Source organism: Oryctolagus cuniculus, chromosome 1 (assembly GCF_964237555.1).
Source record: "Oryctolagus cuniculus chromosome 1, mOryCun1.1, whole genome shotgun sequence".
NCBI classification, from domain to species: Eukaryota; Metazoa; Chordata; class Mammalia; order Lagomorpha; family Leporidae; genus Oryctolagus; species Oryctolagus cuniculus.
In genome coordinates this window covers 10,900,079-10,923,851 of record NC_091432.1, presented here as the reverse complement: position 1 = coordinate 10,923,851, position 23,773 = coordinate 10,900,079, and the positions used below count along the sequence as shown (strand labels likewise).

General features: G+C 50.6%; 1 protein-coding gene across 7 annotated transcripts in view; it reads right to left on the bottom strand.

Annotated features, from left to right (window-relative positions):
- VWCE (von Willebrand factor C and EGF domains) overlaps positions 1-23,773 on the bottom strand; it is a 112,866-nt gene that overhangs the window by 65,600 nt on the left and 23,493 nt on the right. For 2 of the 7 annotated variants that reach the window (XR_011386972.1, XR_011386981.1), the window contains exons 15-21: positions 23,069-23,165; positions 21,179-21,261; positions 18,437-18,527; positions 18,271-18,353; positions 17,873-17,963; positions 15,392-16,443; positions 14,580-14,783 (exon numbers count right to left, since the gene is read on the bottom strand). Coding sequence is in view for 1 of the 7 variants with exons in the window: in XM_002721055.5 (XP_002721101.3) it covers positions 15,812-16,443; positions 17,873-17,963; positions 18,271-18,353; positions 18,437-18,527; positions 21,179-21,261; positions 23,069-23,165 (1,077 nt within the window). In the remaining 6 variants the exon portion in view is untranslated. Of the gene's footprint in view, positions 1-6,219; positions 14,784-14,840; positions 16,444-17,872; positions 17,964-18,270; positions 18,354-18,436; positions 18,528-21,178; positions 21,262-23,068; positions 23,166-23,773 lie in introns of those variants that run through there. The other 5 variants (XR_011386977.1, XR_011386967.1, XR_011386988.1 and 2 more) reach the window with 5 other exon arrangements.

Genomic DNA, 23,773 nt, shown 5'->3' with positions numbered 1-23,773 from the left:
GCCAGGCTGTTCGACACTGAAGGAAAGTGACAAACACTGACACTCAAGACCTTCCAAGCTAGACTTTGTGAAGAGCTAACAACTGGAGACCTTCAAGACCCTGGCTGTAAGACCACAAACTGATCTATGCCCCTATTTGTAATTTAAAGAAGATGGTTTTGTGGTGGGCATTTAGTGCAGTTTGGGAGACCACTCCTTTGGACACCTGCATCCCATTTCAGAGAATCTGGGTTGGAAACCCATATGTGCTTTCAGTCCCAGCTTTCTGCTAATGCACCCCCTGGGAAGCATCAGGTGACAGTTCTAGTGCTTGGGTCCCTGCCACCCACATGGGAGGCCCAGATGGAATTCTATTATCCTGGTTCCTGCCTGGCCCAAGCCCAGCTGTTGACAGCATCTGGGGAATGAACCAGCAGATGGAAGATCTCTTTTATCTCTCTGTCTTTGTCTCCAAGTTTTTCAAATACATAAAAAGTGGTGGGGGAAGAAGATAGAGAGACTGGCATTGTGGCATAGTGGGTTAAGCCACCACTGCTTGCAATGCTGGCATCCCATACGGGCACTGGTTCATGTCCCAGCTGCTCCACATATGTTCCAGATCTCTGTTAACAGCTTAGGAAAGCAGCAGAAGATGGTCCAAGTGTTTGGGCTCCTATCACCCACATGGGCAACACGGATGAAAACCCTGGCTCCTACCTTTAGCCTGGCCCAACCCTGACCACTGGAGCCATTTGGGAAGTAAACCAGAAAATGGAAGCTTTCTCTCTTTCTCTCTCTCTCTCTCTCTGTGTGTGTGTCTACCTTTCTCTCTGTAATTGTTTCAAACAAATCTTTAAAAAAAAAAAAAAAGGAGGAAAGGGACCAGCACGTGTTGTAGTGGGTAAAGCTGCCACCTGCAGTGCCAGCATCCCATATGGGTGCCAGGTCCAGTCCCGGCTATTCCATTTCCTATCCAGCTCTCTGCTGTGGCCCGGGAGTGCAGTGGAGGATGGCCCAAGTCCTTGGGCCCTGCACCCGCATGGGAGACCAGGAGAAGCACCTGGCTCCTGGCTTCGGATCAGCACGGTGCGCTGGCCGCAGCACACTGGCCGCGACAGCCATTAGAGGGTGAACCAACGGTAAAAGAAGATCTTTCTGTTTCTCTTTCGCACTGTCCACTCTTGCATGTCAAAAAAAAGAAAAAAGAAACACCCCACTCTGACCTCTTAAAGAGGCCAAAAAATTGGGGAACTCTCTCTTCAGCCAGAGACCACGACTAGGAGAGGTGCTAGGTGCTGTTTCCCCTCCCTTAACCCCTTTCTCTTTTTGGGTCCATTGACTACTCATAATGGGCATTTCTCTGTGTGAGACAACCCACTCTCCACATGAATATGTATGTGTGTGTGTATGTATGTTTGCTTTCTCACCTTTTAAATTAAACTTTATAACTGTGTGCACCTTATACATGCCTTTACATAGAATGCTTCTCTAGGTACAAGGCAAGAACCTGGAAAAGTTTAATAATCCCGTCATGTTGGCGCAGCCCTGACCATTGCAGCCAATTAGGAGTGAACCAGCGGAGAGAAGACACCTCTCTCTCTCTCTCTCTCCCTCCCTCTCTCCCTCCCTCCTTCCCTCCCTCTCTCCCTCTCCACTCTGAGTAACTCTGACTTTCAAATAAATAAATAAATATTTTAATCAGGCAGGAGCTTGGAAAAAGCCAGACATGAGATACCAGTGGGGTAACTAAATCTCTCTCATTCACATGAGGTTCCTGGATAAATGAAATCTTAATACATCTCTCCCCCAATTCACTGCTCTTGCTGTTTGGGCAGCTCTGTTAAGATGTGTAAATGTGAATGCCTTTGCTGCTAATGCTATTATGTGCAGGGGAGTAATTGCAAGAAACTGTTAGTGTTAAGGGGATTCCTATGGAAAATCAGGAATAGGGCAGATTATCTATATGCACTCATTGTAATTTACAAATACCCACAGTTTGTAGTGTATTTCATAGTTAATTGTTTCTGTATGACAAGCTGCCACACAGCATTTAGCATCCATGGATGGACTACACGTGGTGGATTAGTTCTGTCTTAAGGATTCAAATTAAGGTTTTTCCCCTAAGATTGATGGGCTTGGGCCAGCACTGTGGCATAGTAGACCAAGCCTCCGCCTGCAGCACCAGCATCCCATATAGGCACCAGTTTGAGTCCTGGCTGCTCTACTTCCAACCCAGCTCCCTGCTAATGGCCTGGGAAAGCAGAAGATGGCCCAAGTGCTTGGGCCCCTGCATCTATGTCAAAGACTAAAAGAAGCTCCTGGCTCTGGATCAGCCAAGTTCCAGGTGTTGCAGCCATCTGGAGAGTGAACCAGAGGATGGAAGACCTTTCTCTCAATCTCTCCCTATCCCTGTAACTCTGCCTCTCAAATAAATTAATAAATCTTGAAAAAAAAAAAAAAACTGGTGGGCTCACACAACTTTCACTCACTAATTCCACTCTTTCACCTCTCTGGAAAGAGAAGTGGTCAAATAGTTTCTATTGCCTGATTACCATGCCAGGTGTCAGGAGGCAGGACTTCCAAATATGGTAGAGGTTCCACCCCAGCTGTGGAGGGACTTCTGCTCCCATAATCATGGCCTCTAGTGGGACTCCCCTCAATCCCCAATCATTTTTGCAAGTCGATGGGTGGGAAACCTGTCCCCCATATGGTGACCTCCATGCATTTTTGCACACACCTGCTTGGTTGGCAAGAGTTAGAATTTTCAGTGTAACATGGAGATTTCTCAACTCCAACATCTGAAGATATGGGTATCTTCAGGTAGGGGTTCAATGCCTCTTAAGGTCGAAAAATTCAATGTACGTTATAGTAAGACCCCCAGGATTCTCAGGGTACAAAAAGCTTCAAGGTGGGTTTAAGCTAAAATTTTGACAGCTGGTTTCAGCCATACGCTGGCTTCTATCATCCTGGAGGATAACCTCCCAGACTAAGGTACAATATCCCTTAGAAGTCAAAATCACTAGCAGCAGTAGTCATGGCCCCAAGGGCATTTGGGGTGCTAGGAAAAAAGCCCAATCATACATGCGTTAATTGCCTCCAGGTAGGGATCCTGTGCTGTGGTGCAGTGGGGTAACACCCTGGCCTAAAGCACCAGCATCCCATATGGGTGCCAGTTCAAGTCCCAGCCGCTGCACTTCCCATCCAGCTCTCTGCTATGGCCTGGGAAAGCAGTAAAAGATGGCCTAAGTCCTTGGGCCCCTGCACCCACGTGGGAGACCCGGAAGAAGCTCCTGGCTCCTGGCTTCAGATTGGCGCAGCCCAAACCATTGCAGCCAATTGGGGAGTGAACCAGCGCATGGAAGACCTCTCTCCCTCTCCCTCTCCCTCCCTCTCTCTCTCTCTCCCTCCCTCCCTCTCCTCTCTTCTCTCTGAGTAACTCTGACTTTCAAATAAATAGATAAATCTTTAAAAAAAAAATTTGCCTCCTGTGGTAAACTGGTGCCTCAGCAACACAGCAGCACCCCCTGGTGGCCAGTTTACTATAGGTTCTGTGGGTCCGTGTGTATCTATAGCTTTCCATAATAATACCCCAGATTCAGCTCAACCTAAAGGGAATCACCCCTCCCCAGCCCCCAGAGGTGGGCTGAAACAGAAAACCCCAGTTTGGGTTTCAAACATAGTTTCCAAGGCATCAAAATGTATCTAATACAAGACATTAAGCCATATGCTTAAGCATAACTGAATTTACACTGAGCCCTTCTTAACTTTTGTCTTCCCAAGTTACAGACTCGGTTACGGCTAACACCCATAGGATGCACATTTAATCACTGAGAAGCTCTTAAACTGAATGGTGTCATAAGCTGGTTTTCCTTGGTAATATTCTTTGGCCAAATTGTAAGCTGTGAAATGGAGAAACATGGCCAATGAATGGGAATCTTAACTCTAATACTGTTTCAGAACTTGACCTCTATTTTAAAGAACAATAAAAATGGTCAGAAGTTGCTTATGTATAGGGCTTTATGGCACTATATCAACATTTTACTCATGAAAAGGGTAGTGGGCTATATCACGACCCTGCTACTCTTCCAAAGACAAGGGAACAACCAATAGATTTCATAGATGACCCGTTATTAGCAAGTCCTCAACCATCCCAAGCAAAAAAGTTCCAACACCAGGATCATCTTCAAAGGACAGCAGATATCATCCTGTACCTTCAGAACCTGACTCTTTAACTTCTGTCATTCTACCACCTCCACCTTTTGACTCTCTGTCCCCCTTTACCAGAGGACAACCAGGATTACTCACAGTGGGGTTCCTTAGCAGCCAAAAGTGGGGATCCTGTCTTTTGTGAGAAGTAGCAGTGCAGTTGGGACAATTAGAGTATGTGTCCCTTTCACCACATCTGATTTAAAACAACATTTAAAAAAAAAAAAAAAAAAAAAAAAAAAAAAAAAAAAAACCCTAGGGGCCGGCGCCATAACACAGGAGGTTAATCCTCCACCTGCGGTGCTGGCATCCCATATGGGCGCCGGTTCAAGTCCTGGCTGCTCCTCTTCCAATCCAGCTCTCTGCTGTGGCCTAGGAAAGCTGTAGAAGATGGCCCAAGTCCTTGGGTCCCTGCACCCACATGGGAGACCGGGAAGAAGCTCCTGGCTCCTGGCTTCAGATCTAGCCGTTACAATCATTTGAGGAGTGAACCAACAGACAGAAGACCTTTCTCTCTCTCTCTCTCCCTCTCACTGTAACTCTACCTCTCAAGTAAATAAATAAAATCTTTTTTAAAAAATCTAGAAAGATTTTTAAAGGGCCCTCCTAGATTTACCAATGAGTTTCAGGCCCTAACTCTGTGACCTAACTTGGACTGACTTACACGTTCGTAACACTAAAGACAAACAGTGTTAGGTCGGCTGAGGCTCAAAGCCATGCTGATGCTCTGGCGGCTCAGGATCCTGGGTATTTTGCTATGGGGTCTCAGCAGTCACAACAGTTGCTCCTGATTGGAATTATCAGAAGTGACATGAGGATTAACAGATAAGAGATCATATGTTTTCATGCCTATTGGCAAGGATGAAGAAATGTACTATCAGTCCTATAAATAATGATAAAATCAGAGAGGTAATGGGGCAGAAGAAAACTCAGCCTTGTTTCAGGGACAGCTGGTAGATGCATTAAAGAAATATACTAACGTGGATCCTGATCCCTTGAACGCTAGACTTTACTTGGTACTCATTTCATCAGTCAGGCAGCAGGTGGATATTAGAAGGAAGCTTCAGAAACTGGTCAGGGGACCTCAAATCCCCATGAGACGATTGGTAGAAACAGTATTTCAGGGCTGGCCTTGTGGCGTAGTAGGTACACCACCAGCATCCCATATGGGCACCAGTTCAAGTCCCAGCTGCTCCACTTCCAATCCTGCTCTAGGCTAATGGCCTGGGAAAAGTAGCAGAAGATGGCCCAAATGTCTGGTCCCTGCCAACCCTGTGGGAGACGTAGGTGAAGCTCTTGGCTCTTACCTTTGGCCTGGCTGAGCCCTGGCTGTTGTGGCCATCTGGGGAGTGAAGCTATGGATGGGAGATTGATCTCTCTCTCTCTCTCTCTCTCACTGTAATGTTTTCAAATAAATAAATCGAAGAGAAGAGAAAAGAGAAGACAGAGAGAGAGAAATACCATTTGAAGTCTTTAACAACAGTGACAGGCTTGAAACGGAAATACTCCAGCGTGGGAAGCAGTCCAGGCAGCAGGCTAACAGGACAGCAATTCCTGCTACCCACACATAGCAACCTTGGGGTCAGCCCAACAGGCATCCTGTCATGGCAAGCGGTTACTTTAGATGTGGATAGCAGGACACTGGCATAACGAGTGTTCCTTTTAAGGACCTCCTTAGTCCATGTCCCCAGTTAAGAAAAGTGGTCACTGGAAAAGGGACTGTCCCTTTTTCTGAAGGGAGGGAGGGACTCCACTCTGCTCATGGCCTCATCTGAAGACCGATGGCCCTGGAGACTCAGGTGGCTTCCGAGGAAATAAACATCTCATGCCAATATCCTTGGAGGAGTACGGAGACTGCAGGTAAGCATGTTAATTTCGTAACTGACACTGGGGCCACTTAACTCTGTACTAACTTCTTATGCTGGACCCCTATTCTCAACCGGTTGTATTATTATGGGAGTTTATGGTAAACCTCACTCTCAAAGATTTACTTTATCCTTTGTGTATCAGATAGAGAACATTCTTCTCTCTCACCAGTTTTGGGTGATGTTCAAATGTCCAACTCCTTTGCTTTAGAAGAGATACCAACTGTCAGTCCTTAGTTACGATGTTAGCATGCACTGAGGCAGAACCCAATGAGGATCATCTTCCCACTAAAACGAAACAGAGTAGATCCTCAAGACTGGGGATTGTATAGAATATGGATTCCAGGACTTGGGTTGATAGCCAAACAGTTATATGAGGCTTTAAGGGTCCTGACAAGGACCCACTTTACCGGACAGGAGAGCAACAGGAAGCCAAAGGATTAAAGAGCTAGTAACAGAAGCTCCAGCACTAGGAATCTCTAACCCAGACAAGCCACTGATTCTATTTGTGGTGGAGAAACAAGGGGGAGTTCTTGGTATAATGACTTAGAAATTGGGACCACTTCCACAGTCCATGGCCTACTTTTCTTTTTCTTTTTCTTTTTTTTTTTTAAGATTCATTTATTTATTTGAAAGTCAGAGTTACACAGAGAAAGGAGAGGCAGAGAGAGAGAGGTCTTCCATTCGCTGGTTCATTCCCCAGTTGGCCACAACAGCTAGAGCTGCGCTGATCTGAAGCCAGGAGCCAGGAGCTTCCTCCGGGTCTTCCCACACAGGTGCAGGGGCCCAAGGACTTGGGCCATCTTCTACTGCTTTCCCAGCCCATAGCAGAGAGCTGGATCAGAAGTGGAGCAGCTAGGTCTCAAACCAGTGCCCATATGGGATGCCGGCACTGCTGGCAGCTGCCTTACCCACTACACCACAGCACTGCGTGGCCTACTTTTCTAAACAGCTAGATTCAGTTGCTGCAGGATGGCCTGCACACACAGCCAGTTGCTGCTAGAGCACTTTGGTAGAGAAAACCACCAAGCAGAGTTTAGGTCAGCCACTCGAAACTCAAACTCCATACCAGCTATAAAGATTTTTAGAAATTAAAGTACATCAGTGGCTAACAGGAGTTCATCTCACGATATTCCAGGTCTTTTTTTTTTTTTTTTTTTTTTTTTTTTTTTTTTTTTTTTGACAGGCAGAGTGGACAGTGAGAGAGAGAGAGAGACAGAGAGAAAGGTCTTCCTTTTGCCGTTGGTTCACCCTCCAATGGCCGCCACGGCCGGTGCGCTGCAGCCTGCGCACCGCACTGATCCGATGGCAGGAGCCAGGTACTTCTCCTGGTCTCCCATGGGGTGCAGGGCCCAAGTACTTGGGCCATCCTCCACTGCACTCCCTGGCCACAGCAGAGAGCTGGCCTGGAAGAGGGGCAACCGGGACAGAATCCGGCGCCTCGACTGGGACTAGAACCCCGTGTGCCGACGCCGCTAGGCGGAGGATTAGCCTAGTGAGCCGCGGCGCCGGCCCCAGGTCTCTTATTAGACTCTCATGAGGTAACTCTCAAGGTATGCTAAGTCCTCAACCCAGGTACTCTATTGCCATCTGAAAGTACCAAAAGACTCACTCCTGTGTGGAGATCATAGAGCAGGTGTATTCCAGTAGGTCTATTGTACAACATGAACTGCTAGAAAATCCAGAAGTTAAGGCTACCATCCTGGCATAGCAGATTAAGTCACCACATGTGCCATCCCATATGTGTGCCAGTTTGAGTCCTAGCTGCCCCACTTCCGATCCAGCTCCCAACTAATGTGCCTGTGAAAGAAGTGGAAGATGGCCCAAGTGCTTGGGCCCCTATACACATGAGAGACCTACAAGAGGTTCCTGGCTCCTGCCCTCAGCCTGTTCCAGCCCAGGGACCAAATACTGCAGTATTTGGGGAATGAACCAGCAGATGGAAGATCTCAATCTCTCTTTTTCAAATAAATAATTCAAAAAAACTTTGTTAAAAAAAAAAAAGGGCTACTGGGGTGGCACTGTGGCATAGCAGGTAAAGCTGCCACCTGCAGTGCCAGCATCCCATATGGGCGCCGGTGGAGACCTGGCTGCTCCACTTCCCATCCAGCTTTCTGCTATGGACTGGGAAAGCAGTAGAAGATGGCCCAAGTGCTTGGGACCCTGCACCCATGTGGGAGACCCGGAAGGAGCTCCTGGCTTCGGATCGGCACAGCTCCAGCCATTGCAGCCCTCTGGGGAATGAACCAGTGCATGGAAAACCTCTTTCTGCCTCTGCCTCTCTGTAACTCTGCATTTCAAATAAATAAATTTAAAAAGAAAAAAAGAGGGGCTTGTGCTGTGACATAGCAGGTTAAGTGCTGTCTGTATCCCATATAGGTGCCAGTTCGTGTTCTGGCTGCTCAGCTTCCAACCCAGCGCCCTGCTAATGCACCTGGGAAAGCAGCCAAAGATGTCCCAAGTGCCTGGGCCCCTGCCACTCATGTGGGAGACCTGGATGAAGCTCCTGGATTCTGGCTTCAGCCTGGCCCAGCCCCAGCCATTGCAGCCATTTGGGGAGTGAATCAGAAGATGGACAATCTCTCTCTCTCCTCTCTCCTCTCCCCTCTTCCCTCTTCCCTTTCCCCCCTCTCTCCCCCCTTCTCTAACTCTGCCTTTCAAATCAATTAACAGGCCGGTGGTGCTGTGGCTCAATAGGCTAATCCTCTGCCTGCGGCACCAGCACACCGGGTTCTAGTCCCGGTCAGGGCGCTGGATTCTGTCCCAGTTGCTCCTCTTCCAGGCCAGCTCTCTGCTGTGGCCAGGGAGTGCAGTGGAGGATGGCCCAAGTCCTTGGGCCCTGCACCCGCATGGGAGACCAGGAGGAAGCACCTGGCTCCTGGCTTCGGATCAGCGTGGTGCGCCGGCCGCAGCACGCCAGCCGCAGCGGCCATTGGAAGGTGAACCAACAGTAAAGGAAGACCTTTCTCTCTGTCTCTCTCTCTCACTGTCCACTCTGCCTGTCAAAAAAAAAAAAAATCAATTAACAAATCTTCAAAAAAAGAAAGGAAATCCAGATGTTGAGTGGCTTACTGATGGCAGTAGCCTCATGAAGGAAGGAGACAGAAAGGCAGTTTATGCCACAGTGGATCTTACTCAGGTGACAGAAGCTTGGGCACTGTCATCTAAAATTTCAGCTCAAAAGGCTGAATTTATTGCTGTGACCAGAGCTTTGCAATTCGGAAAAGGTCAAAAAGTTAATATTTATAGACTCCAGGGCCAGCGCTGTGACATAGTGGGTTGGGCCTCTACCTGTGGTATGAGTATCCCATATTGATGCCAGTTTGTGTCCCAGCTGTTCCTCTTCCAATCCAGCTCTCTGCTAACACACCTAGGAAAGCAGTGGAAGATGGTCCAAGTGCTTGGGCCCCTGCACCCACATGGAAGACCCAGAAAAAGCTCTTGGCTCTTGGTTTCTTTGGGGAGTGAAACAGCAGATGGAAGACCTTTTTCCCTGTCTCTCTCTCGCTCTGTCTCTAACTCTATCTCTCAAATAAATAAATAAAATCTTAAAAAAAAATTGTACATATACACACTCCAAATAAGATGCTTTCCTTGCATGGCACATGCAGCAATTTGGAGCGAAAGAGGCCTACTGACTACAAAGAGTGCTCCCATTAAATATGAAAAAGAGAAATTAACTCTCCTTCAGGCAGTACTAGAACCTTCAGAAGTGGCTGTCATTCACTACAGGGACCCCAGAAGAAAGACAGTCATGTTAGCAAGAAAAATACCAGCAGATAAGGCAGCAAAAAGAGCTGCTGCACAGGAGGTTCTAGGGAAAAAAAAAAAAAAAAACACACACACACCTTGCTTTACTTAAGTTATTGCCTACTGCTTTCTTCAGGGTGAGAATGACACCTAACACTGCTTTAAAACTTAGTCCACTTGAAATGTTATATGGAAGGCCCTTCCTCACCGCCGACATCCTCTTTAACACAGAAACTCAACACCAGATGAAGCACAATTCAATCCAGGCCAGGTACAGAAGGCTCTGATGGGGCGTAGTAACAAAATTCTCCCAGTGCCAGATCCCAAAAGTCTCTCTCTCCAGGAGACCCAGCTGTATTAAAAACTTGGAAGGAAGGATCCCCTTCTGATCAATTACAACCTAATGGAAGAGACCTACTAAGTGCTACTGAGCACTCCTACTACAGTCAAATGACAGGGCATCCAAACTGGGCACATTCGTCAAGAATTACACTTCCACCTCTTCAGTATTCACAGGAACACACAGAGGACAATTCTGCCTTTGCTTGTGAACCAACTTAAGACTTCAAATATTACCTCTTGAAGAAGAAAAAGATAAGTAAGGCCTCGGCTTTTGTCAAATTAAGCCTGCTGCACTTTACAACAGGCATGTTTTACCTACCTCTTCCGCTGATTCTTTCAGGAAGGTGCTATTGGCAGGAAAACTCCCTAGTGAATCCTTCTACCATAATATCAGGGAACCCAGCTAGGCCTTGTGAAGCCATGTTTAAAACTCTGTCTATTGCCTGGGGCAAACCAGCCTATGCTTCTAGCCAGCTCTCACTGCAAGTACTCAAGTCTGTGGATGTTCTAAGGTAGTCATGGAAACCAACTAGCCATAGAATATATACTGATAGAATAAGGAGCATGTGCAGTGATTAATGGAATCTGTCACAGATACTTCAAAGAGAATTATGTTCAGTGAAAAAAGATATTACAAATCTTTATGCCTAGGCAAGATGGTTTTGTAATCTTCACAATCTATCAGCACCAACTGTTTAGGAAATAGAATATACTTTTCCTTTCTTAAAGGATATTCTACCTGCAATTTACCATTTTTCCAATTATGCTTATTCTGATTGGTAAATTTGTCTTCTTCAGAATTTAAAAGCCTAGGGGCTATCCTTGTGGCATAATGGGTTAAGCTGCTGGCTGCACTAGCATCCTATATGGGTACCAGTTTGAGTTCCAGCTGCTCCATTTCCAATCCAGCTCCCTGCTAATGTGCCTGGGAATGCAGCAGAGGAAGGCCCAAGTACTTGAGCCCTTGCACCCACATGGCAGACCTAGAAGCTCCCAGCTTCAGCCAAGCCCAGCCCCAGCCATCACACCCATTTGGGGAGTGAACCAGCAGATGTGAGACCTGTCTGTCTCTCCCTTTCTCTATCTCTACTTTGCCTTTCAAATAAATAAATCTTTAAAAAGAAAAAGAAGAAGAAGAAGAATTTAAAAGCTTCTCAGGATAATGAAGACAATTCAGACAAAAGCCACTGGAAGTGACTGAAGAAAATTCTCCAGCTGGTGAGATAGATCCATTAGATTAGATAGGAAGAGGTTTCCAAACCCTGGATAGGCACGACCATGTCCCTGATCAGCAGTAGATATAGAAGATGGAACTTCATTCCTCAGCACCCCCTTAAGATTAAGGGTCAGAAATCTCTGAGCAGGGCTGGCGCTGTGGCATAACAGGTAAAGCTGCCGCCTCCAGTGCCGGCATCCCATATGGGCGCTGGTTCAAGTCCACTGCTCCACTTCTGATTGAGCTCTCTGCTATGGCCTGGGAAAGCAGTAGAAGATGGCCCAAGTCCTTGGGCCCCTGCACCCACAGGGGAGACCCGGAAGATGCTCCTGGCTCCTGGCTTTCGATTGGTGCAGCTCTGGCCGTTGCAGCCAATTGGGGAGTGAACCAGCAGATGGAAGACCTCTCTCGGGGGGGAGAGAGAGAGAGAGAGAGAGAGGTCTAACTCTTTCAAATAAATAATAAAATAAATATTAAAAAAAAAAAAGAAACCTCTGAGGGTGGAAGGATATGGGACAGGTAGCTAGTATATAGGATCTAATGAGCTGGAAGTACTTGGAAATCACAACCCCCAGGCCATGTGTAACACTATCCTCCTACTTGTCGATCAAAAAGCCCCCCTCTCCAGGATTCATCTGTTTCATTCAGAACTTGAGAGAAGGTACAATTAAGTTATATATACCAACATCCACCTAGAATTTCATGGAGGTATCATAAAACTCCCGGGTGACTTCTTGCCCATAGAGGCACTCCTGTCAACCTCATAAAAGAGGCCAACGGGCAGCACTCTCTTCTGCCACACTGTGACTGAAGGAGGTGCTGGGTGTTCTTTCTCTGCCTCCTCCACCTACCCTTCTCTGAGACCACTGCTCACTCGTGATGGGTACCTCTGTGCTGGGCAATCCACACTCACGTGTGTGTGTGTTCACTTTCTCACCTTTTAAATAAAATCTTAATACTTCATGAATCTTACATGCATTTAGAATGCTTCTCTAGGTACAAGGCGAGAACCAGAAAAATTTAATAATCCACCTCCCTACTTCACTTTAGGTTGTGGATAATGGGTTGATGCCCATTAGCATGTAAGCCCTGGAAACACAAGGGAAGAATTTAGAGCAACATTCCTCTAAGAGGGTTTGGTTGCAAAACGTTTCATTAAAAACACAGCTTCAAAATAAGTATGGAACATACTATGTTCTAGGTCTTTCTTCAAAGTTCACCAGGCCCAGGTGCCAATCAGACTCTGACAAGTCCTGCTGTGATCTTTCTCTCCTTCACTTGATGTCCATTACACCCCTTGAGCTAGGAAACCTACTTACTAGTCCCGTGCTCTTCGGCAAGCACACTGGAAAAATTCCCATGACGCCTGCCTCAATCTACAGCTGCCCAAATTCTCTGCTGGAGATGCTGGCCCAAAGGCTGGTGCTGGCCTCTGCAAAGGGTTACGGTGAGCTCTACCACCCAGCAGTGTCTCAGGTCTCCCCAGTGCGTCAGTCTCACCCTCTCGACCGATTTGTCACAGCTTCGCGATCTTTTTTAAACAAAGTTGGTCACATCTTTCCCTTGCTTAAAAAGCCAATGAATGCCTTGCAATTCCACTAGGGATACAACACACCTTTGGCTTGAACTTCCTGGTTCCTGGGTACCTTCCCTCCTGCACTTTGATCACCTCACCCTAAGCACCCACCACACTGGTCATCTTCCCACTCTGCAACTAGCTTAGGCTTTTTTCCACCTCCACGCCTTTCCATATGCTGACAACACCACTACCTCCAGGGGTCTGCATTTAGCAGGAAGCTGCCAGTTGGGAGCTGAGAATCCAAGCCAGGTGGGACAAATACTTAGCTGTTAGGACAAATACTCATCCTTAAAACCATGCCTTTTGAAACAGTTCTGATCACTTGGCTTTGGGGCAGCTCCGGGGTCAGGAAAACTGACAGAGTGGAACAGGCTTCTGACGTCAACCCCTCATCTCATACTATTTCCAGAGCCCTAGAAGTGGGAGCCAAGGTCACAAAAAAATGGGGTGTCTCAATCCCTCATGCCCATTGGCGCCCAGGCTGCAGAGAATTCAGACCTGAGCTCCTCCCAGCAAGAGCAGTTTGTACCCAGCTGGAGTCCTAATGAGGGTCTGGAGCTCTCTAGCAGCAGCCAGTCCTGGGCAGGGAACCCTGCACATGGGGACGTCCCAGGGGTACAGCATGTCTTCCACATCCCCGGGAAGCTGTGACCCAACCCAAGGTCCCCTGCAGATGGGTCCTGCACCTCCTTCCCAAGAACCTTCTTGTGAAAAGGAAGCACGCTGGGTCCTTGGGTGGGCTAGCTGCACTCCTGGTGGAGTCTGTGAGGAGTCTGTGAGTCCTGGAGGAGCCTGTGCCATGTTTCAACATGGTCTCTCCTCTCACAGCCCATTGACACAGCACTTTAATCTCCAGTCATATGTCCACGGTATGAAGGGAATGGACACACATTCAAGACTACGGTGTTCAGGGAGGAGGGACAGATAGAAACACCGACCTGCATACAACACATCTCTTGCTATGTCATGCCATACACTGCCCCAGGTCTCTACCAAGAAAGTTCTCACAAGAACCGAGCCCATCCAAGGGCCTTGCCCTTGAGCCCAATTAACCTCTTTTCTCTAAAACGTTTCCTTTCTCAGGGATTTCCTTAGAGTAATAAAAACCAGATGAGCAGTACTACAGGCCTCCAAGAGTGAGGAACAAGACTAGGACAACTGCCCCTGCATCTCACACCCTTAAGGGTCCCGAGGTTGGTGATGCAGTCCCCAGTCGGTCCCAGCAGGACTGAGCGCCCATAGCCGTGAGTGGCTCATTAACACACTGATTGGCCTTCTTCCCATGACTCTCACCCAAGCATTTATCTTAGCTCTGCTTTGGAGGAACCCAAAAATAGTTGATGTGGTCATGGCACCCGCTGTCAGCTGTCCCTCTGAACTCCAGAAGAAGCTGCCCAAGTAACTGGATCCCTGCCACCCACACAGGAGACCCTAACTGAGCTTGCTCTGCAGCCTGGCCACAGCTGCTGTAGACATTCAGGGAGTGAACCAGTATGCAAAATATCTTTCTCTTTCTCTCTCCCTCCCTCTGCCTTCCAAATAAATAACAATTCAGACAGAAAAAAAAAATACATCTTGGGAGCAGGCAATTGCCATCACAGTTAAGACACACCTGGGACACCCACATCCCATATCAGAGTACCTGGGTTCAAGTCCTGGCTCTGCTCCTGATTCCAGCTTCTTGCTAAGCTGCATATTGGAAGGCAACAATACTCGGAGCACCGCCTCCCACGTGGGAGACCTGGATTGAATTCACAGCTCCTGGCTTCGGGCTGGCCCCTGCTGTTGTGGGCACTTGGGGGTGCATCAGAAGTTGGGGACTTCCTCTCTCCCTCTCTGTCTCTGCCTTTTAAACAAAGAAAGAAGTATTTTTTAAAACTACTAAATATTTTTTGCACCAAAATAAAACTTATCTTTTAATTTCACTTTTCACAAATATTGGAAGACCCTTACACAATGTAAATGCTATGCAAATAGTTATTATGTTGTTTAGGGAATAATGATCAGGAAAAAACGTCTGCTTCCGATGTGCAGTTGGTTGAATGTGTGGATATGGAACTCAAGGACATGGAGGGCAACGTCCCTCCTCAACACAGGCGGAGGCAGGGGTACAAATCCTGTGTCCTTGCCCCAGCCACTCACCCACCCCCCCACCTCTGAGCTCAGGAGGGGCTTGGTTAGGGCTCTGGGCCTATGCGCAGCCTGGCCCCTCCTCCCGCCTGCTGCTTTCTTGCCCACAGGTGTTCCTAAGGAGGACAGGCCTAAAACATAAAACACAGCCCGCCCCGCCCAGGGACCCATCGCAGAGCCCTGGGCAGAGTACCCCCTCTCACTCTAGGGGTCTCCCAATGTCAGAGGCCACCGGGGGCTCACAGGAGACCCCACCCAGCCCAGCCCAGCCCTGGTGCACACTCTCTGCCAGCAAGGGGCTAACGGGGGGAGCTCCTTCACTACCTGTGGTTTGGAGTGAGGATCCCCCCTCCCCACAGGTGAGGAGGGAATGAGCACGGGCCTGGGGAAACCGAGACCACCTCTAATCAGGAAACCTCAGGAGAGGATAGGTCGCACAGTCCCGGGGGGAGCCCAGGCCCCTTCTGCGCCTCCTCCTCTGCAGGCCGCCCTTGCGCAGGGCACAGGCGGCCGTGGGGTCCAGGGATGACCCTGGAGCGCACATCTGAGGACTTCCACGGCGGCGCTAGGCCAACGCCTCCGGGAGCAGCTTCCGCCCAGCAGTGGGGGTGCCGTCCCCGCCAGGAGCCCGCCAGAGCGAGCCTCAGGCAGTGCCCACTGGGTCCGGCCCGTAGTCAGCCTGTTTGCTCCCGGGGCTGCCGGCACAGCGTCCTCTGTCCCGAGTCTCCCAGCCGCGGGTCCCGCTCACAAGATGGCTTCCCCCTCGTTCGGCGTCTCCTCCGGGGGCTGCCGGGAGCGGGCACGGGCGGCCGCGGGGGCTGCTGGGAGCCTGGAGGCGGGGCGAGCGGGTCTGCGAAGCCTGAGGGGCAGCGTGGAGGTCTCCGAGGGGCCGGAGTGCGGCGTGGAAAGTGCTGAGGCTTCAGCCAGGAGCGTAGTGGGCCGCCTGGCTGCTGTCCGGGTCCCCGAGGCTGAGACGGGGCCCTCTGGAGTGACAGGAGGTGGCCAAGGGGCCCCCGGAGGGGCCGGAGGTGGCGTGGAGGCTCCTGGGGAGAGGGCAGGGGGCTGGGAGTCTCCGGGCTCTCCTGGGGACGTGCCCTCCGGTCCTGGACCCGGTCCCGGTCCCGGAGACGGCGAGGTGGACGCCGGGGCTCCCGAGGGCTCGGCGTGCGAGGTCTGTGTGTCAGACACGTTTGTGCCCAAGAGGAGCTGCAGGAGAGGGAGCGCGGGCCTGGCAGGCGGTGCTGGCGGGGGCCCCGGGCAGGAGCTGCAGTTGACAGGGGCCGTGGCGTCTCCTCGGGGACTCCTCGCGGCTTTGCCCAACTCCAGGCGGCCAAGAGGCGCTGGTCCCTGCCGTTCCTCCGCAGCGAACAGGAACTCTAGAGAGGGAGGGAACAGACGCACAGTGGTGCCCCCTGGTGGCCGACGCGGCGCGGGACAAGCTGCTGGGAACAAACACCCAAGTGCTGTCCTTGGAGGGGCCCCAGCACCCTGCGAGGGCAGCCTCTCCTGTCTCCGGGGAGAGAAGACGAATGGAGGGGACAGCTCAGCAGAGTGACTCTGCCAGGACTCATGGTGTGGCCTTGTGCAAGGCACATTACCTCCCCTGGACCTCTTCTCAGCTGTCAAATGGGCATAATGATGACAACTGAGGACTGACAGTCTCAGCCTAAACCCTAACAAACTAGACTTTGAGTGTGAATTCCACATCAGCTGTCTGTGGTACGGAATATTGGGAGTGGGGAAGCGGTGGGGTGTGGGGACAGGGAGGATGGGAACTCTATTTCCTTCTCGATTTTGCCATAAACCTGACGTTGCTCTAAAAGTCTAGGGGCCAGCGCTGTGGTGCAGAAGATTAAGCCTCCGACTGAAGTGTTGGCATCCCATATGGGTGCCAGTTCAAATTCCAGCTGTTCCACTTCCAATTCAGCTCCCTGCACCAAGTAGGAGACTCAGAGGAAGCTCCTGGCTCCTGGCTCCTGGCTCCTGGTTTTGGCCTCGCCCAGCCCTAGCGATTGCAGCCATTGGGGGAGTGGACCAGCAGATGGAAGATCACTCTCTCTCTCCTCTCCTCTCTCTCTTGCTCTCTATCTCTGTTTTCAAATAAAGAAATCTTTAAAAAAATAAAGTCTAGTAAAAATGTGTTGAACTCAGCAAGGAGCCTGGTGTGTCCTCAGGGCTCAATGCACAGAGGACAAATAAGGAAGAGGCTGTGTTAGAAGCAATGGAGGAGGAGGCAGTGTGAGAAGAGAGGTTACTGACAGGGTGAGAAAAAGGCCATCAGGCACATCCGAAACCCAGAGTGATTCTATTTTAAAATACACCAAAAGGCCTGTGTTGTGGTACAGTGAGTTAAGCTGCTGCCTGTGAGGCTGGCCTCCCGTATGAGCTCCGATTGGAAGCCCAGATGTTCCTGCTAATGGGCCTGGGAAAGCAGAGGATGGCCCCAGCGTTTTGCCCCCTGCCCCCAACCTGGGAACCTGGATGGTTTCTGGACTCCTGGCTTCGGCATTTAAAAGAGCTCTATCTCTTAGATAAATAAAAATAAAACACAAAAAATGTTTAAATCCTACATCTTAAGAAACCAAAGAAGAGGAAGAGATTCCGGAAGGAGATGATGAAGAAAGAGAAACAAAGGGCAAGCACACCAGGGCCACATCACTGAGGCATCCCGAGCCCCGCCGTGGTGGCAAGCCACAGGTCCTCTTGAGCCTGGGTTTCTTACCTCCTGTACTGTATAGGCGCTGTATTTTTGGGAAGCAGGATGCAGTGGAAGATGATGGCGTCCAGGACCCAGGACCCACTCACCTGGGCAGGAGGAGCAGCAGTCCCCAAAGAGCAGGGTGGGGTCAGCGCAGGCCCACTGACAGGGAATCCTCTCACAGCTCACCTCACCCAGCTGGGGACACAGAAGGACGATGTGAGAAAGCCCAGCTCCTCCCGCCTGCCCAGAACAGTGACACCCCAGGCATCCTGCACCAGCAGGGGGACAGAGACTGCAGTGCCTGGGCCCTCACCCGGAAAACAATTGGGCCATCTTATAAAAACTACAGATCTGGCTGCACCTTCACCAACGAGAGACAGTCAAAACCAAAGGCATTGAGGTGCAGGTCAGCACGGGAGGACGGCCTGTTGATGAGGGGCCTGGTGGTTAGCAGGAAGCAGACCCCTGGCCACGCAGCCCCAGGTTCCCAGGCCCAGCTCACCTGGCACGTGCACCGGGTACAAGGCTCATCATCCAAGGTGAATACCTGGCCGTTCATCACCTTCCTGCCCTCATAGTTGCAGTCTGCAGAGGCACAGGACACGGGAGCCTGTGAGAGCCAAGGCCGACCGGGGAGCCTTGGACAGGGGGCAGCTGGTCTCACTCACCCCAGCATACTGGGCAGCACTCCCCGTCAGGGTGGAAAGGGTAGGTACAGGTGATGGGGCAGTCCATTGGCGAACAGGCCACTGAGCCCAGCTGCAGGACACAGAAAATGCACAAGGCCCGTGTTCAGGGCAGCTGAAGGATACTCGGGGGAGGCACAGGCCATGCAGCCCCTGGGTGCCCATCAGAACAGCCAACATCACAGGAAACAGCATGCAGGGTGGAGGGCATTACTCAGTGGTGGCCATCTTCCCACAGGCACACGCACATCCCACAACAGCGGGGCCTGGCCTTCTCTGTTAGGCCCCTGTCAGCAGACGTCTACGGAACCAATGCATGAACCACCCAGGAAGGTGAGCACCAAACACCCAGGAGAAAGAAGAGCCCAGAAGCAACGCTCCACAAAGGACGCAGCTGTGAACCAACAGGGACTCTGCAGTGGGTGCCTCAGAGGCCACACGCACGACTGCCCCGAGTTTCTCAATGTGTGGACCTTGTACCTTTCCCTGCGCATTCACAGCTGAGGCTAACACCCCAGAGACTTGCGGCACCCACAGGACCATTGTCAGCTCAGCAGGGAAGAAGGATCGAGTTTCATTTTTCTGATCTTAAACCACACTATTGCCTACCACGGGTTTTCACACAAAGAGGCAGTCTGGCTTAGGGGTCAGAAATGTGTATGGAAACTTCAAAAAGTTCATGAAGAGGCTGAGGCTGTGGCATAGTGGGTAAAGCCACCACCTGTAGTGCTGACATCCCTATGGGTGCTGGTTCCAGTACCGGCTGCTCCACTTCCTATCCAGCTCTCAGCTATGGCCTGGGAAAGCAGTGGAAGATGACTCAAGCCCTTGGGCCCCTGCACCCATGTGGGAGACCCAGAAGACGCTCCTGGCTCTGGCTTCAGATGGGCCCAGCTCTGGCCTTTGGGGCCATTTGGGGAGTGAACCAGCAGATGGAAGACCTGTCTCTCTGCTTCTGCCTCTCTGTAACCCTGCCTTTCAAATAAATGAATAATATTTTTAAAAAGTTCATGAAACATGGAATAAAAATGTTTGGTGCAGGCCAGCGCCGTGGCTCAATAGGCTAATCCTCCACCTGCAGTGCCGGCACACCGGGTTCTAGTCCCGGTCGGGGTGCCTGATTCTGTCCGGGTTGCCCCTCTTCCAGGCCAGCTCTCTGCTGTGGCCCGGGAGTGCAGTGGAGGATGGCCCAAGTTTTTGGGCCCTGCACCCGCATGGGAGACCAGGAGAAGCACCTGGCTCCCGGCCTCGGATCAGCACGCGGTGCACCAGCACGCGATGCACCAGCCGCAGCGCGCCGGCCGCGGCAGCCATTGGAGGGTGAACCAACAGCAAAGGAAGACCTTTCTCTCTGTCTCTCTCTCTCACTGTCCACTCTGCCTGTCAAAAAAAAAAAAAAATGTTTGGTGCAAAAAAGTTTTGAAATTGATGCTTCTGCATAATATGCATCTTCCACAACATTTTAAAGATCCCATGTTTGCATAGATTTCAAAAATTTTGCACAAAATTTTTATTCCTTTTTTTATGAATTTCAAAATATTTTTTTAGGGGCTAGCGCTGTGACATTGTAGACTAAGCATCTGCCTTGTGCCTGGCATCCCATATAGGAGCCAGTTAGAGTCCTAGCTGCTCCAATTCTGATCCAGTTCCCTGATAATGACCTGGGAAAGCAGTGGAAGATGGTCCAAGTGCTTGGGCCTCCGTAGCCACGTGGGAGACCCAGATGGAGTTTTTGGCTCCTGGTTTGGGCCTGGCCCAGGCCTAGTCATTGTAGCCATTTGGGGAGTGAGCCAGCAGATGGAAGACCTCTCTCTCTATCTCTCCCTCTCTCTGTAACTCCGTCAAATAAATAAATATTTTTTAAAAAATTTTTATTTGCATTTTTATTTGAAATGCATACAGAAATAGACAGAGAAAGATCTTCCAATCACTGGTTCATTCCCCAGTTGCCTGCAACAGCCAGGGCTGGACCAGATCCAAACACAGGAGCCCAGAAATCAACCTGGTCTCCCATGTGGGTGGCAGGGACCCAAGTTACTTGAGCCATTATCTGCTGCCTCCCAGGGTGTGCATTAGGAAGGAGCTGCAGTCAGAACCAGAGCCAGTACTCAACACTAGTACTCCAATATGGGACACAGGCATCCCAAGAGGTCTCTGAGCCACTACACCAAACACCAGGCCCCTCAGGAACTTTTTTCTTTGTACATGCTGTTGTCAGAATACTCGGATTCAATCCTTGGCAGTTTGATGAACTGGTATGGAACCTTGAATCAATGATTGTGTCTTCCTGTGCCTGAGTTTTGTCATCTAGCAGAACATGGTGATGGTGGCACCCATGCCACAGAATTCTCTGATGGATAACTGAGGCCATGCCTTATCAAGGGCTTAGCACAGGGACTGGCACCCAGCAAGAGCTCGACAATGGGAGTCTGTCCAGTAGATTCTGGAAGGCATGCCCCACCTCTACTCTCAGAATCCCTGGACCCCTTGTTCTCCTGCAAGGAACTGACCCCAAGACTCTCCCTGGTAACCCAGAAGCACAGGACACTGGTATCCGGGACAAGAAAGTCTCTGGTCCTGACTCCAGAGTCCCACTGGGCAGGTAGGGGGCTTTCACCCTGAGCCAGCCATGACCTTTTGCTGGGAGGCCCCTGGCTTTTGTCTCGGGGGCCCAGGGGTCTGAGGCCTGTCTGGAGACAGGGGTCACGTCTGGGTGGTTCTTACCAGGCAGATGCAGCTCAGACACGGGTCCAGCACTGATGGGAAGGTCTCGTTGTTGTAGAAGATTCTGCCTGTGTAGGTGCAGCCTACCAAACACAGCACGTGGTGACCACCAGCCAGGGGCTGGCTGGTGACCAGGCTGCTGGCAGGGCAAAGGTCAGAGGCTTATCTGGAAAGCAAGGGTCAGCCCTGCACGTCCCCTAGGCAGTCACCTGAGGGAGCAGGGAAATGACATTCCTATGAAATGGTGTTAACTTGGTTTGCACTGGCTTCAGCAGACCCAACACAGTGCCATGGCCTGCGGTGTCCTGGTGAAGGGACTGACAGATGCAAGTGCATGGGCCAGAGATGCAAGGTCTCTGCTCCTCCCGACTTGGCCAAACCTCAAAGCTGAACCACCTAGAACGTGGCCCACACCACCCCCTCTCTGACTCCCGATGACCCCAGAGGCCTGACCCAAATGAGGTCCATTTGCTGGCATCTATCACACACTGGGAGGTGTGAAAACACAATATAAACAATAAGCATCTTTAAAAAAAAAAAACAATTATTCTTTTATTTATTTGAAAGAATTACAGAGAGAGGTAGAAACAGAGACAGAGGTCTTCCTTCCACTGGTTCACTCCCCAAATGGCCGCAACAGGCCGGAGCTGAGCCAATCCAAAATCAGGAGCCAGGAGCTTCTTCTGGGTCTCCCATGTGGGTGCAAGGGCCCAAGGACTTGGGCCATCTTCTACTGCTCAGAGCAGCACTGGCGTCCATACGAAACGCCAGCACTTCGGGCCAGGGCTTTAACCCACTGTGCCAGGGCAGCGGCCCCCAGAGCATCTGTTAAATGTTACACATGGGGCCGGCGCTGGGGTGTAGAGGGCTAAGCCTCCGCCTGTGGCAGCGGCAGCAACCCATATGGGCACTGGTTTGAGTCCCCGCTGCTCTTCTTCCAATCCAGCTCTCTGCTACAACCTGGGAAAGTAGTAGAAGATGGTCCAAGTGCTTGGGCCCCTGCATCCATGTGGGAGACCAGAAAGAAGCTCCTGGCTCTTGGTTTCAGATCAGCATAGCTCTGGCCATTGCAGCCATCTGGGGAGTGAAACAACGGATGGAAGTCCTCTCTTTCTCTCTCTCTCTCTCTGCCTTTGCCTCTTTGTAACTCTGCCTTTCAATTAAAAAAATTAATCTTTTGCCAGCGTCACGGCTCACTAGGCTAATCCTCCACCTAGCAGTGCCGGCACACCGGGTTCTAGTCCCGGTTGGGGCGCCGGATTCTGTCCCAGTTGCCCCTCTTCCAGGCCAGCTCTCTGCTGTGGCCAGGGAGTGCAGTGGAGGATGGCCCAAGTCCTTGGGCCCTGCATCCCATGGGAGACCAGGAGAAGCACCTGGCTCCTGCCATCAGATCCGCGCGGTGCGCCGGCCGCAGCACACCGGCCACAGCGCGCCGGCCGCAGCACACAGGCCGCAGGCCGCGGCGGCCATTGGAGGGTGAACCAACGGTAAAGGAAGACCTTTCTCTCTGTCTCTCTCTCTCACTGTCCACTCTGCCTGTCAAAAAAATAAAATAAAATAAAAAATAAATAAATAAAATTAATCTTTTTAAAAAAATTACTGTTGGTGAATAAATATCATGTTTATCTCCTCTGCCTGCTAACTGTTCCGCTGGTGTTTTTCCCACATCACCTCATTTAGGCCCCCAGTGCCCAGACTGGCCCTGCCTGGGGTAAACCTTACCTCTCTGAGCCTCAGTTTCCTCATCTGTAACAGGGGGTGGTTGTAAGGATGGCACGAGATGATGCTTGCTCAAGGACTAACACAAAGGAGCCTGATGCAGAGTGAGCCTGGATGCTCAGATCCCCTGAGAATTCTGTCTGGGGGGCAGAAGGCTGGGCCCAGAATCACCTGCCGAGCAGTCTGGACAGCACTGTCCAGGGATCCGGATCGGGTGAGGGCAGGAGTCCACGCAGTCTGTCCTCTTGCAGTTCACCGAACCATCTGCCTGAAGGAAGGGGAACTTCACGAAACCCCACCTGTGGCACCCGTCCCCACCTCCTGCCTCCCCACTCTTCCCATCCCCCAGAAGAGAGCCGGGTGCCGCTGGGAGGAGGCAGGTTGCTCTCACAGAGGAGGGGCTGGCTCCCTGGGGCAGGAGACACGCTCCTTCCAGAAAGGTCTCACTGTCTAAGGGGCAGGAAGGTCAGAGCTGGGCTTGGTCTCCTCGGCTTCCTGTCCCTCTGCAGTAGCCAAAGCCTGCACCATCCAATTTCTCCTCTCAGCTTTCCCCTGGAACCCCTGGCTCACCCCACACCTATGGAGTGCAATAAAATGCTACTTTTATGGATGACTGTTCCACCGGAAATGTCTATTTCAGAGGACCAAAGTGCCATACAAGGTTTTGTTTCTTTTTTTTTTTTAAGAATCCGAATGTTTCCAATTCTGTGGTATGATGTTCTTGTAATGTGAGTGCCTCTGAACTCAATCATACAGGAGAAAACAGCGCAGGAGGGCCCCGCCTCCTAATTCCCACTCCAAGGAAAAGCATCCAAGCTGGTAAGGGCCTGAGGCTTTTTAACAAACAGAACATCAAAGGCCCTGCCTCTCACCCGG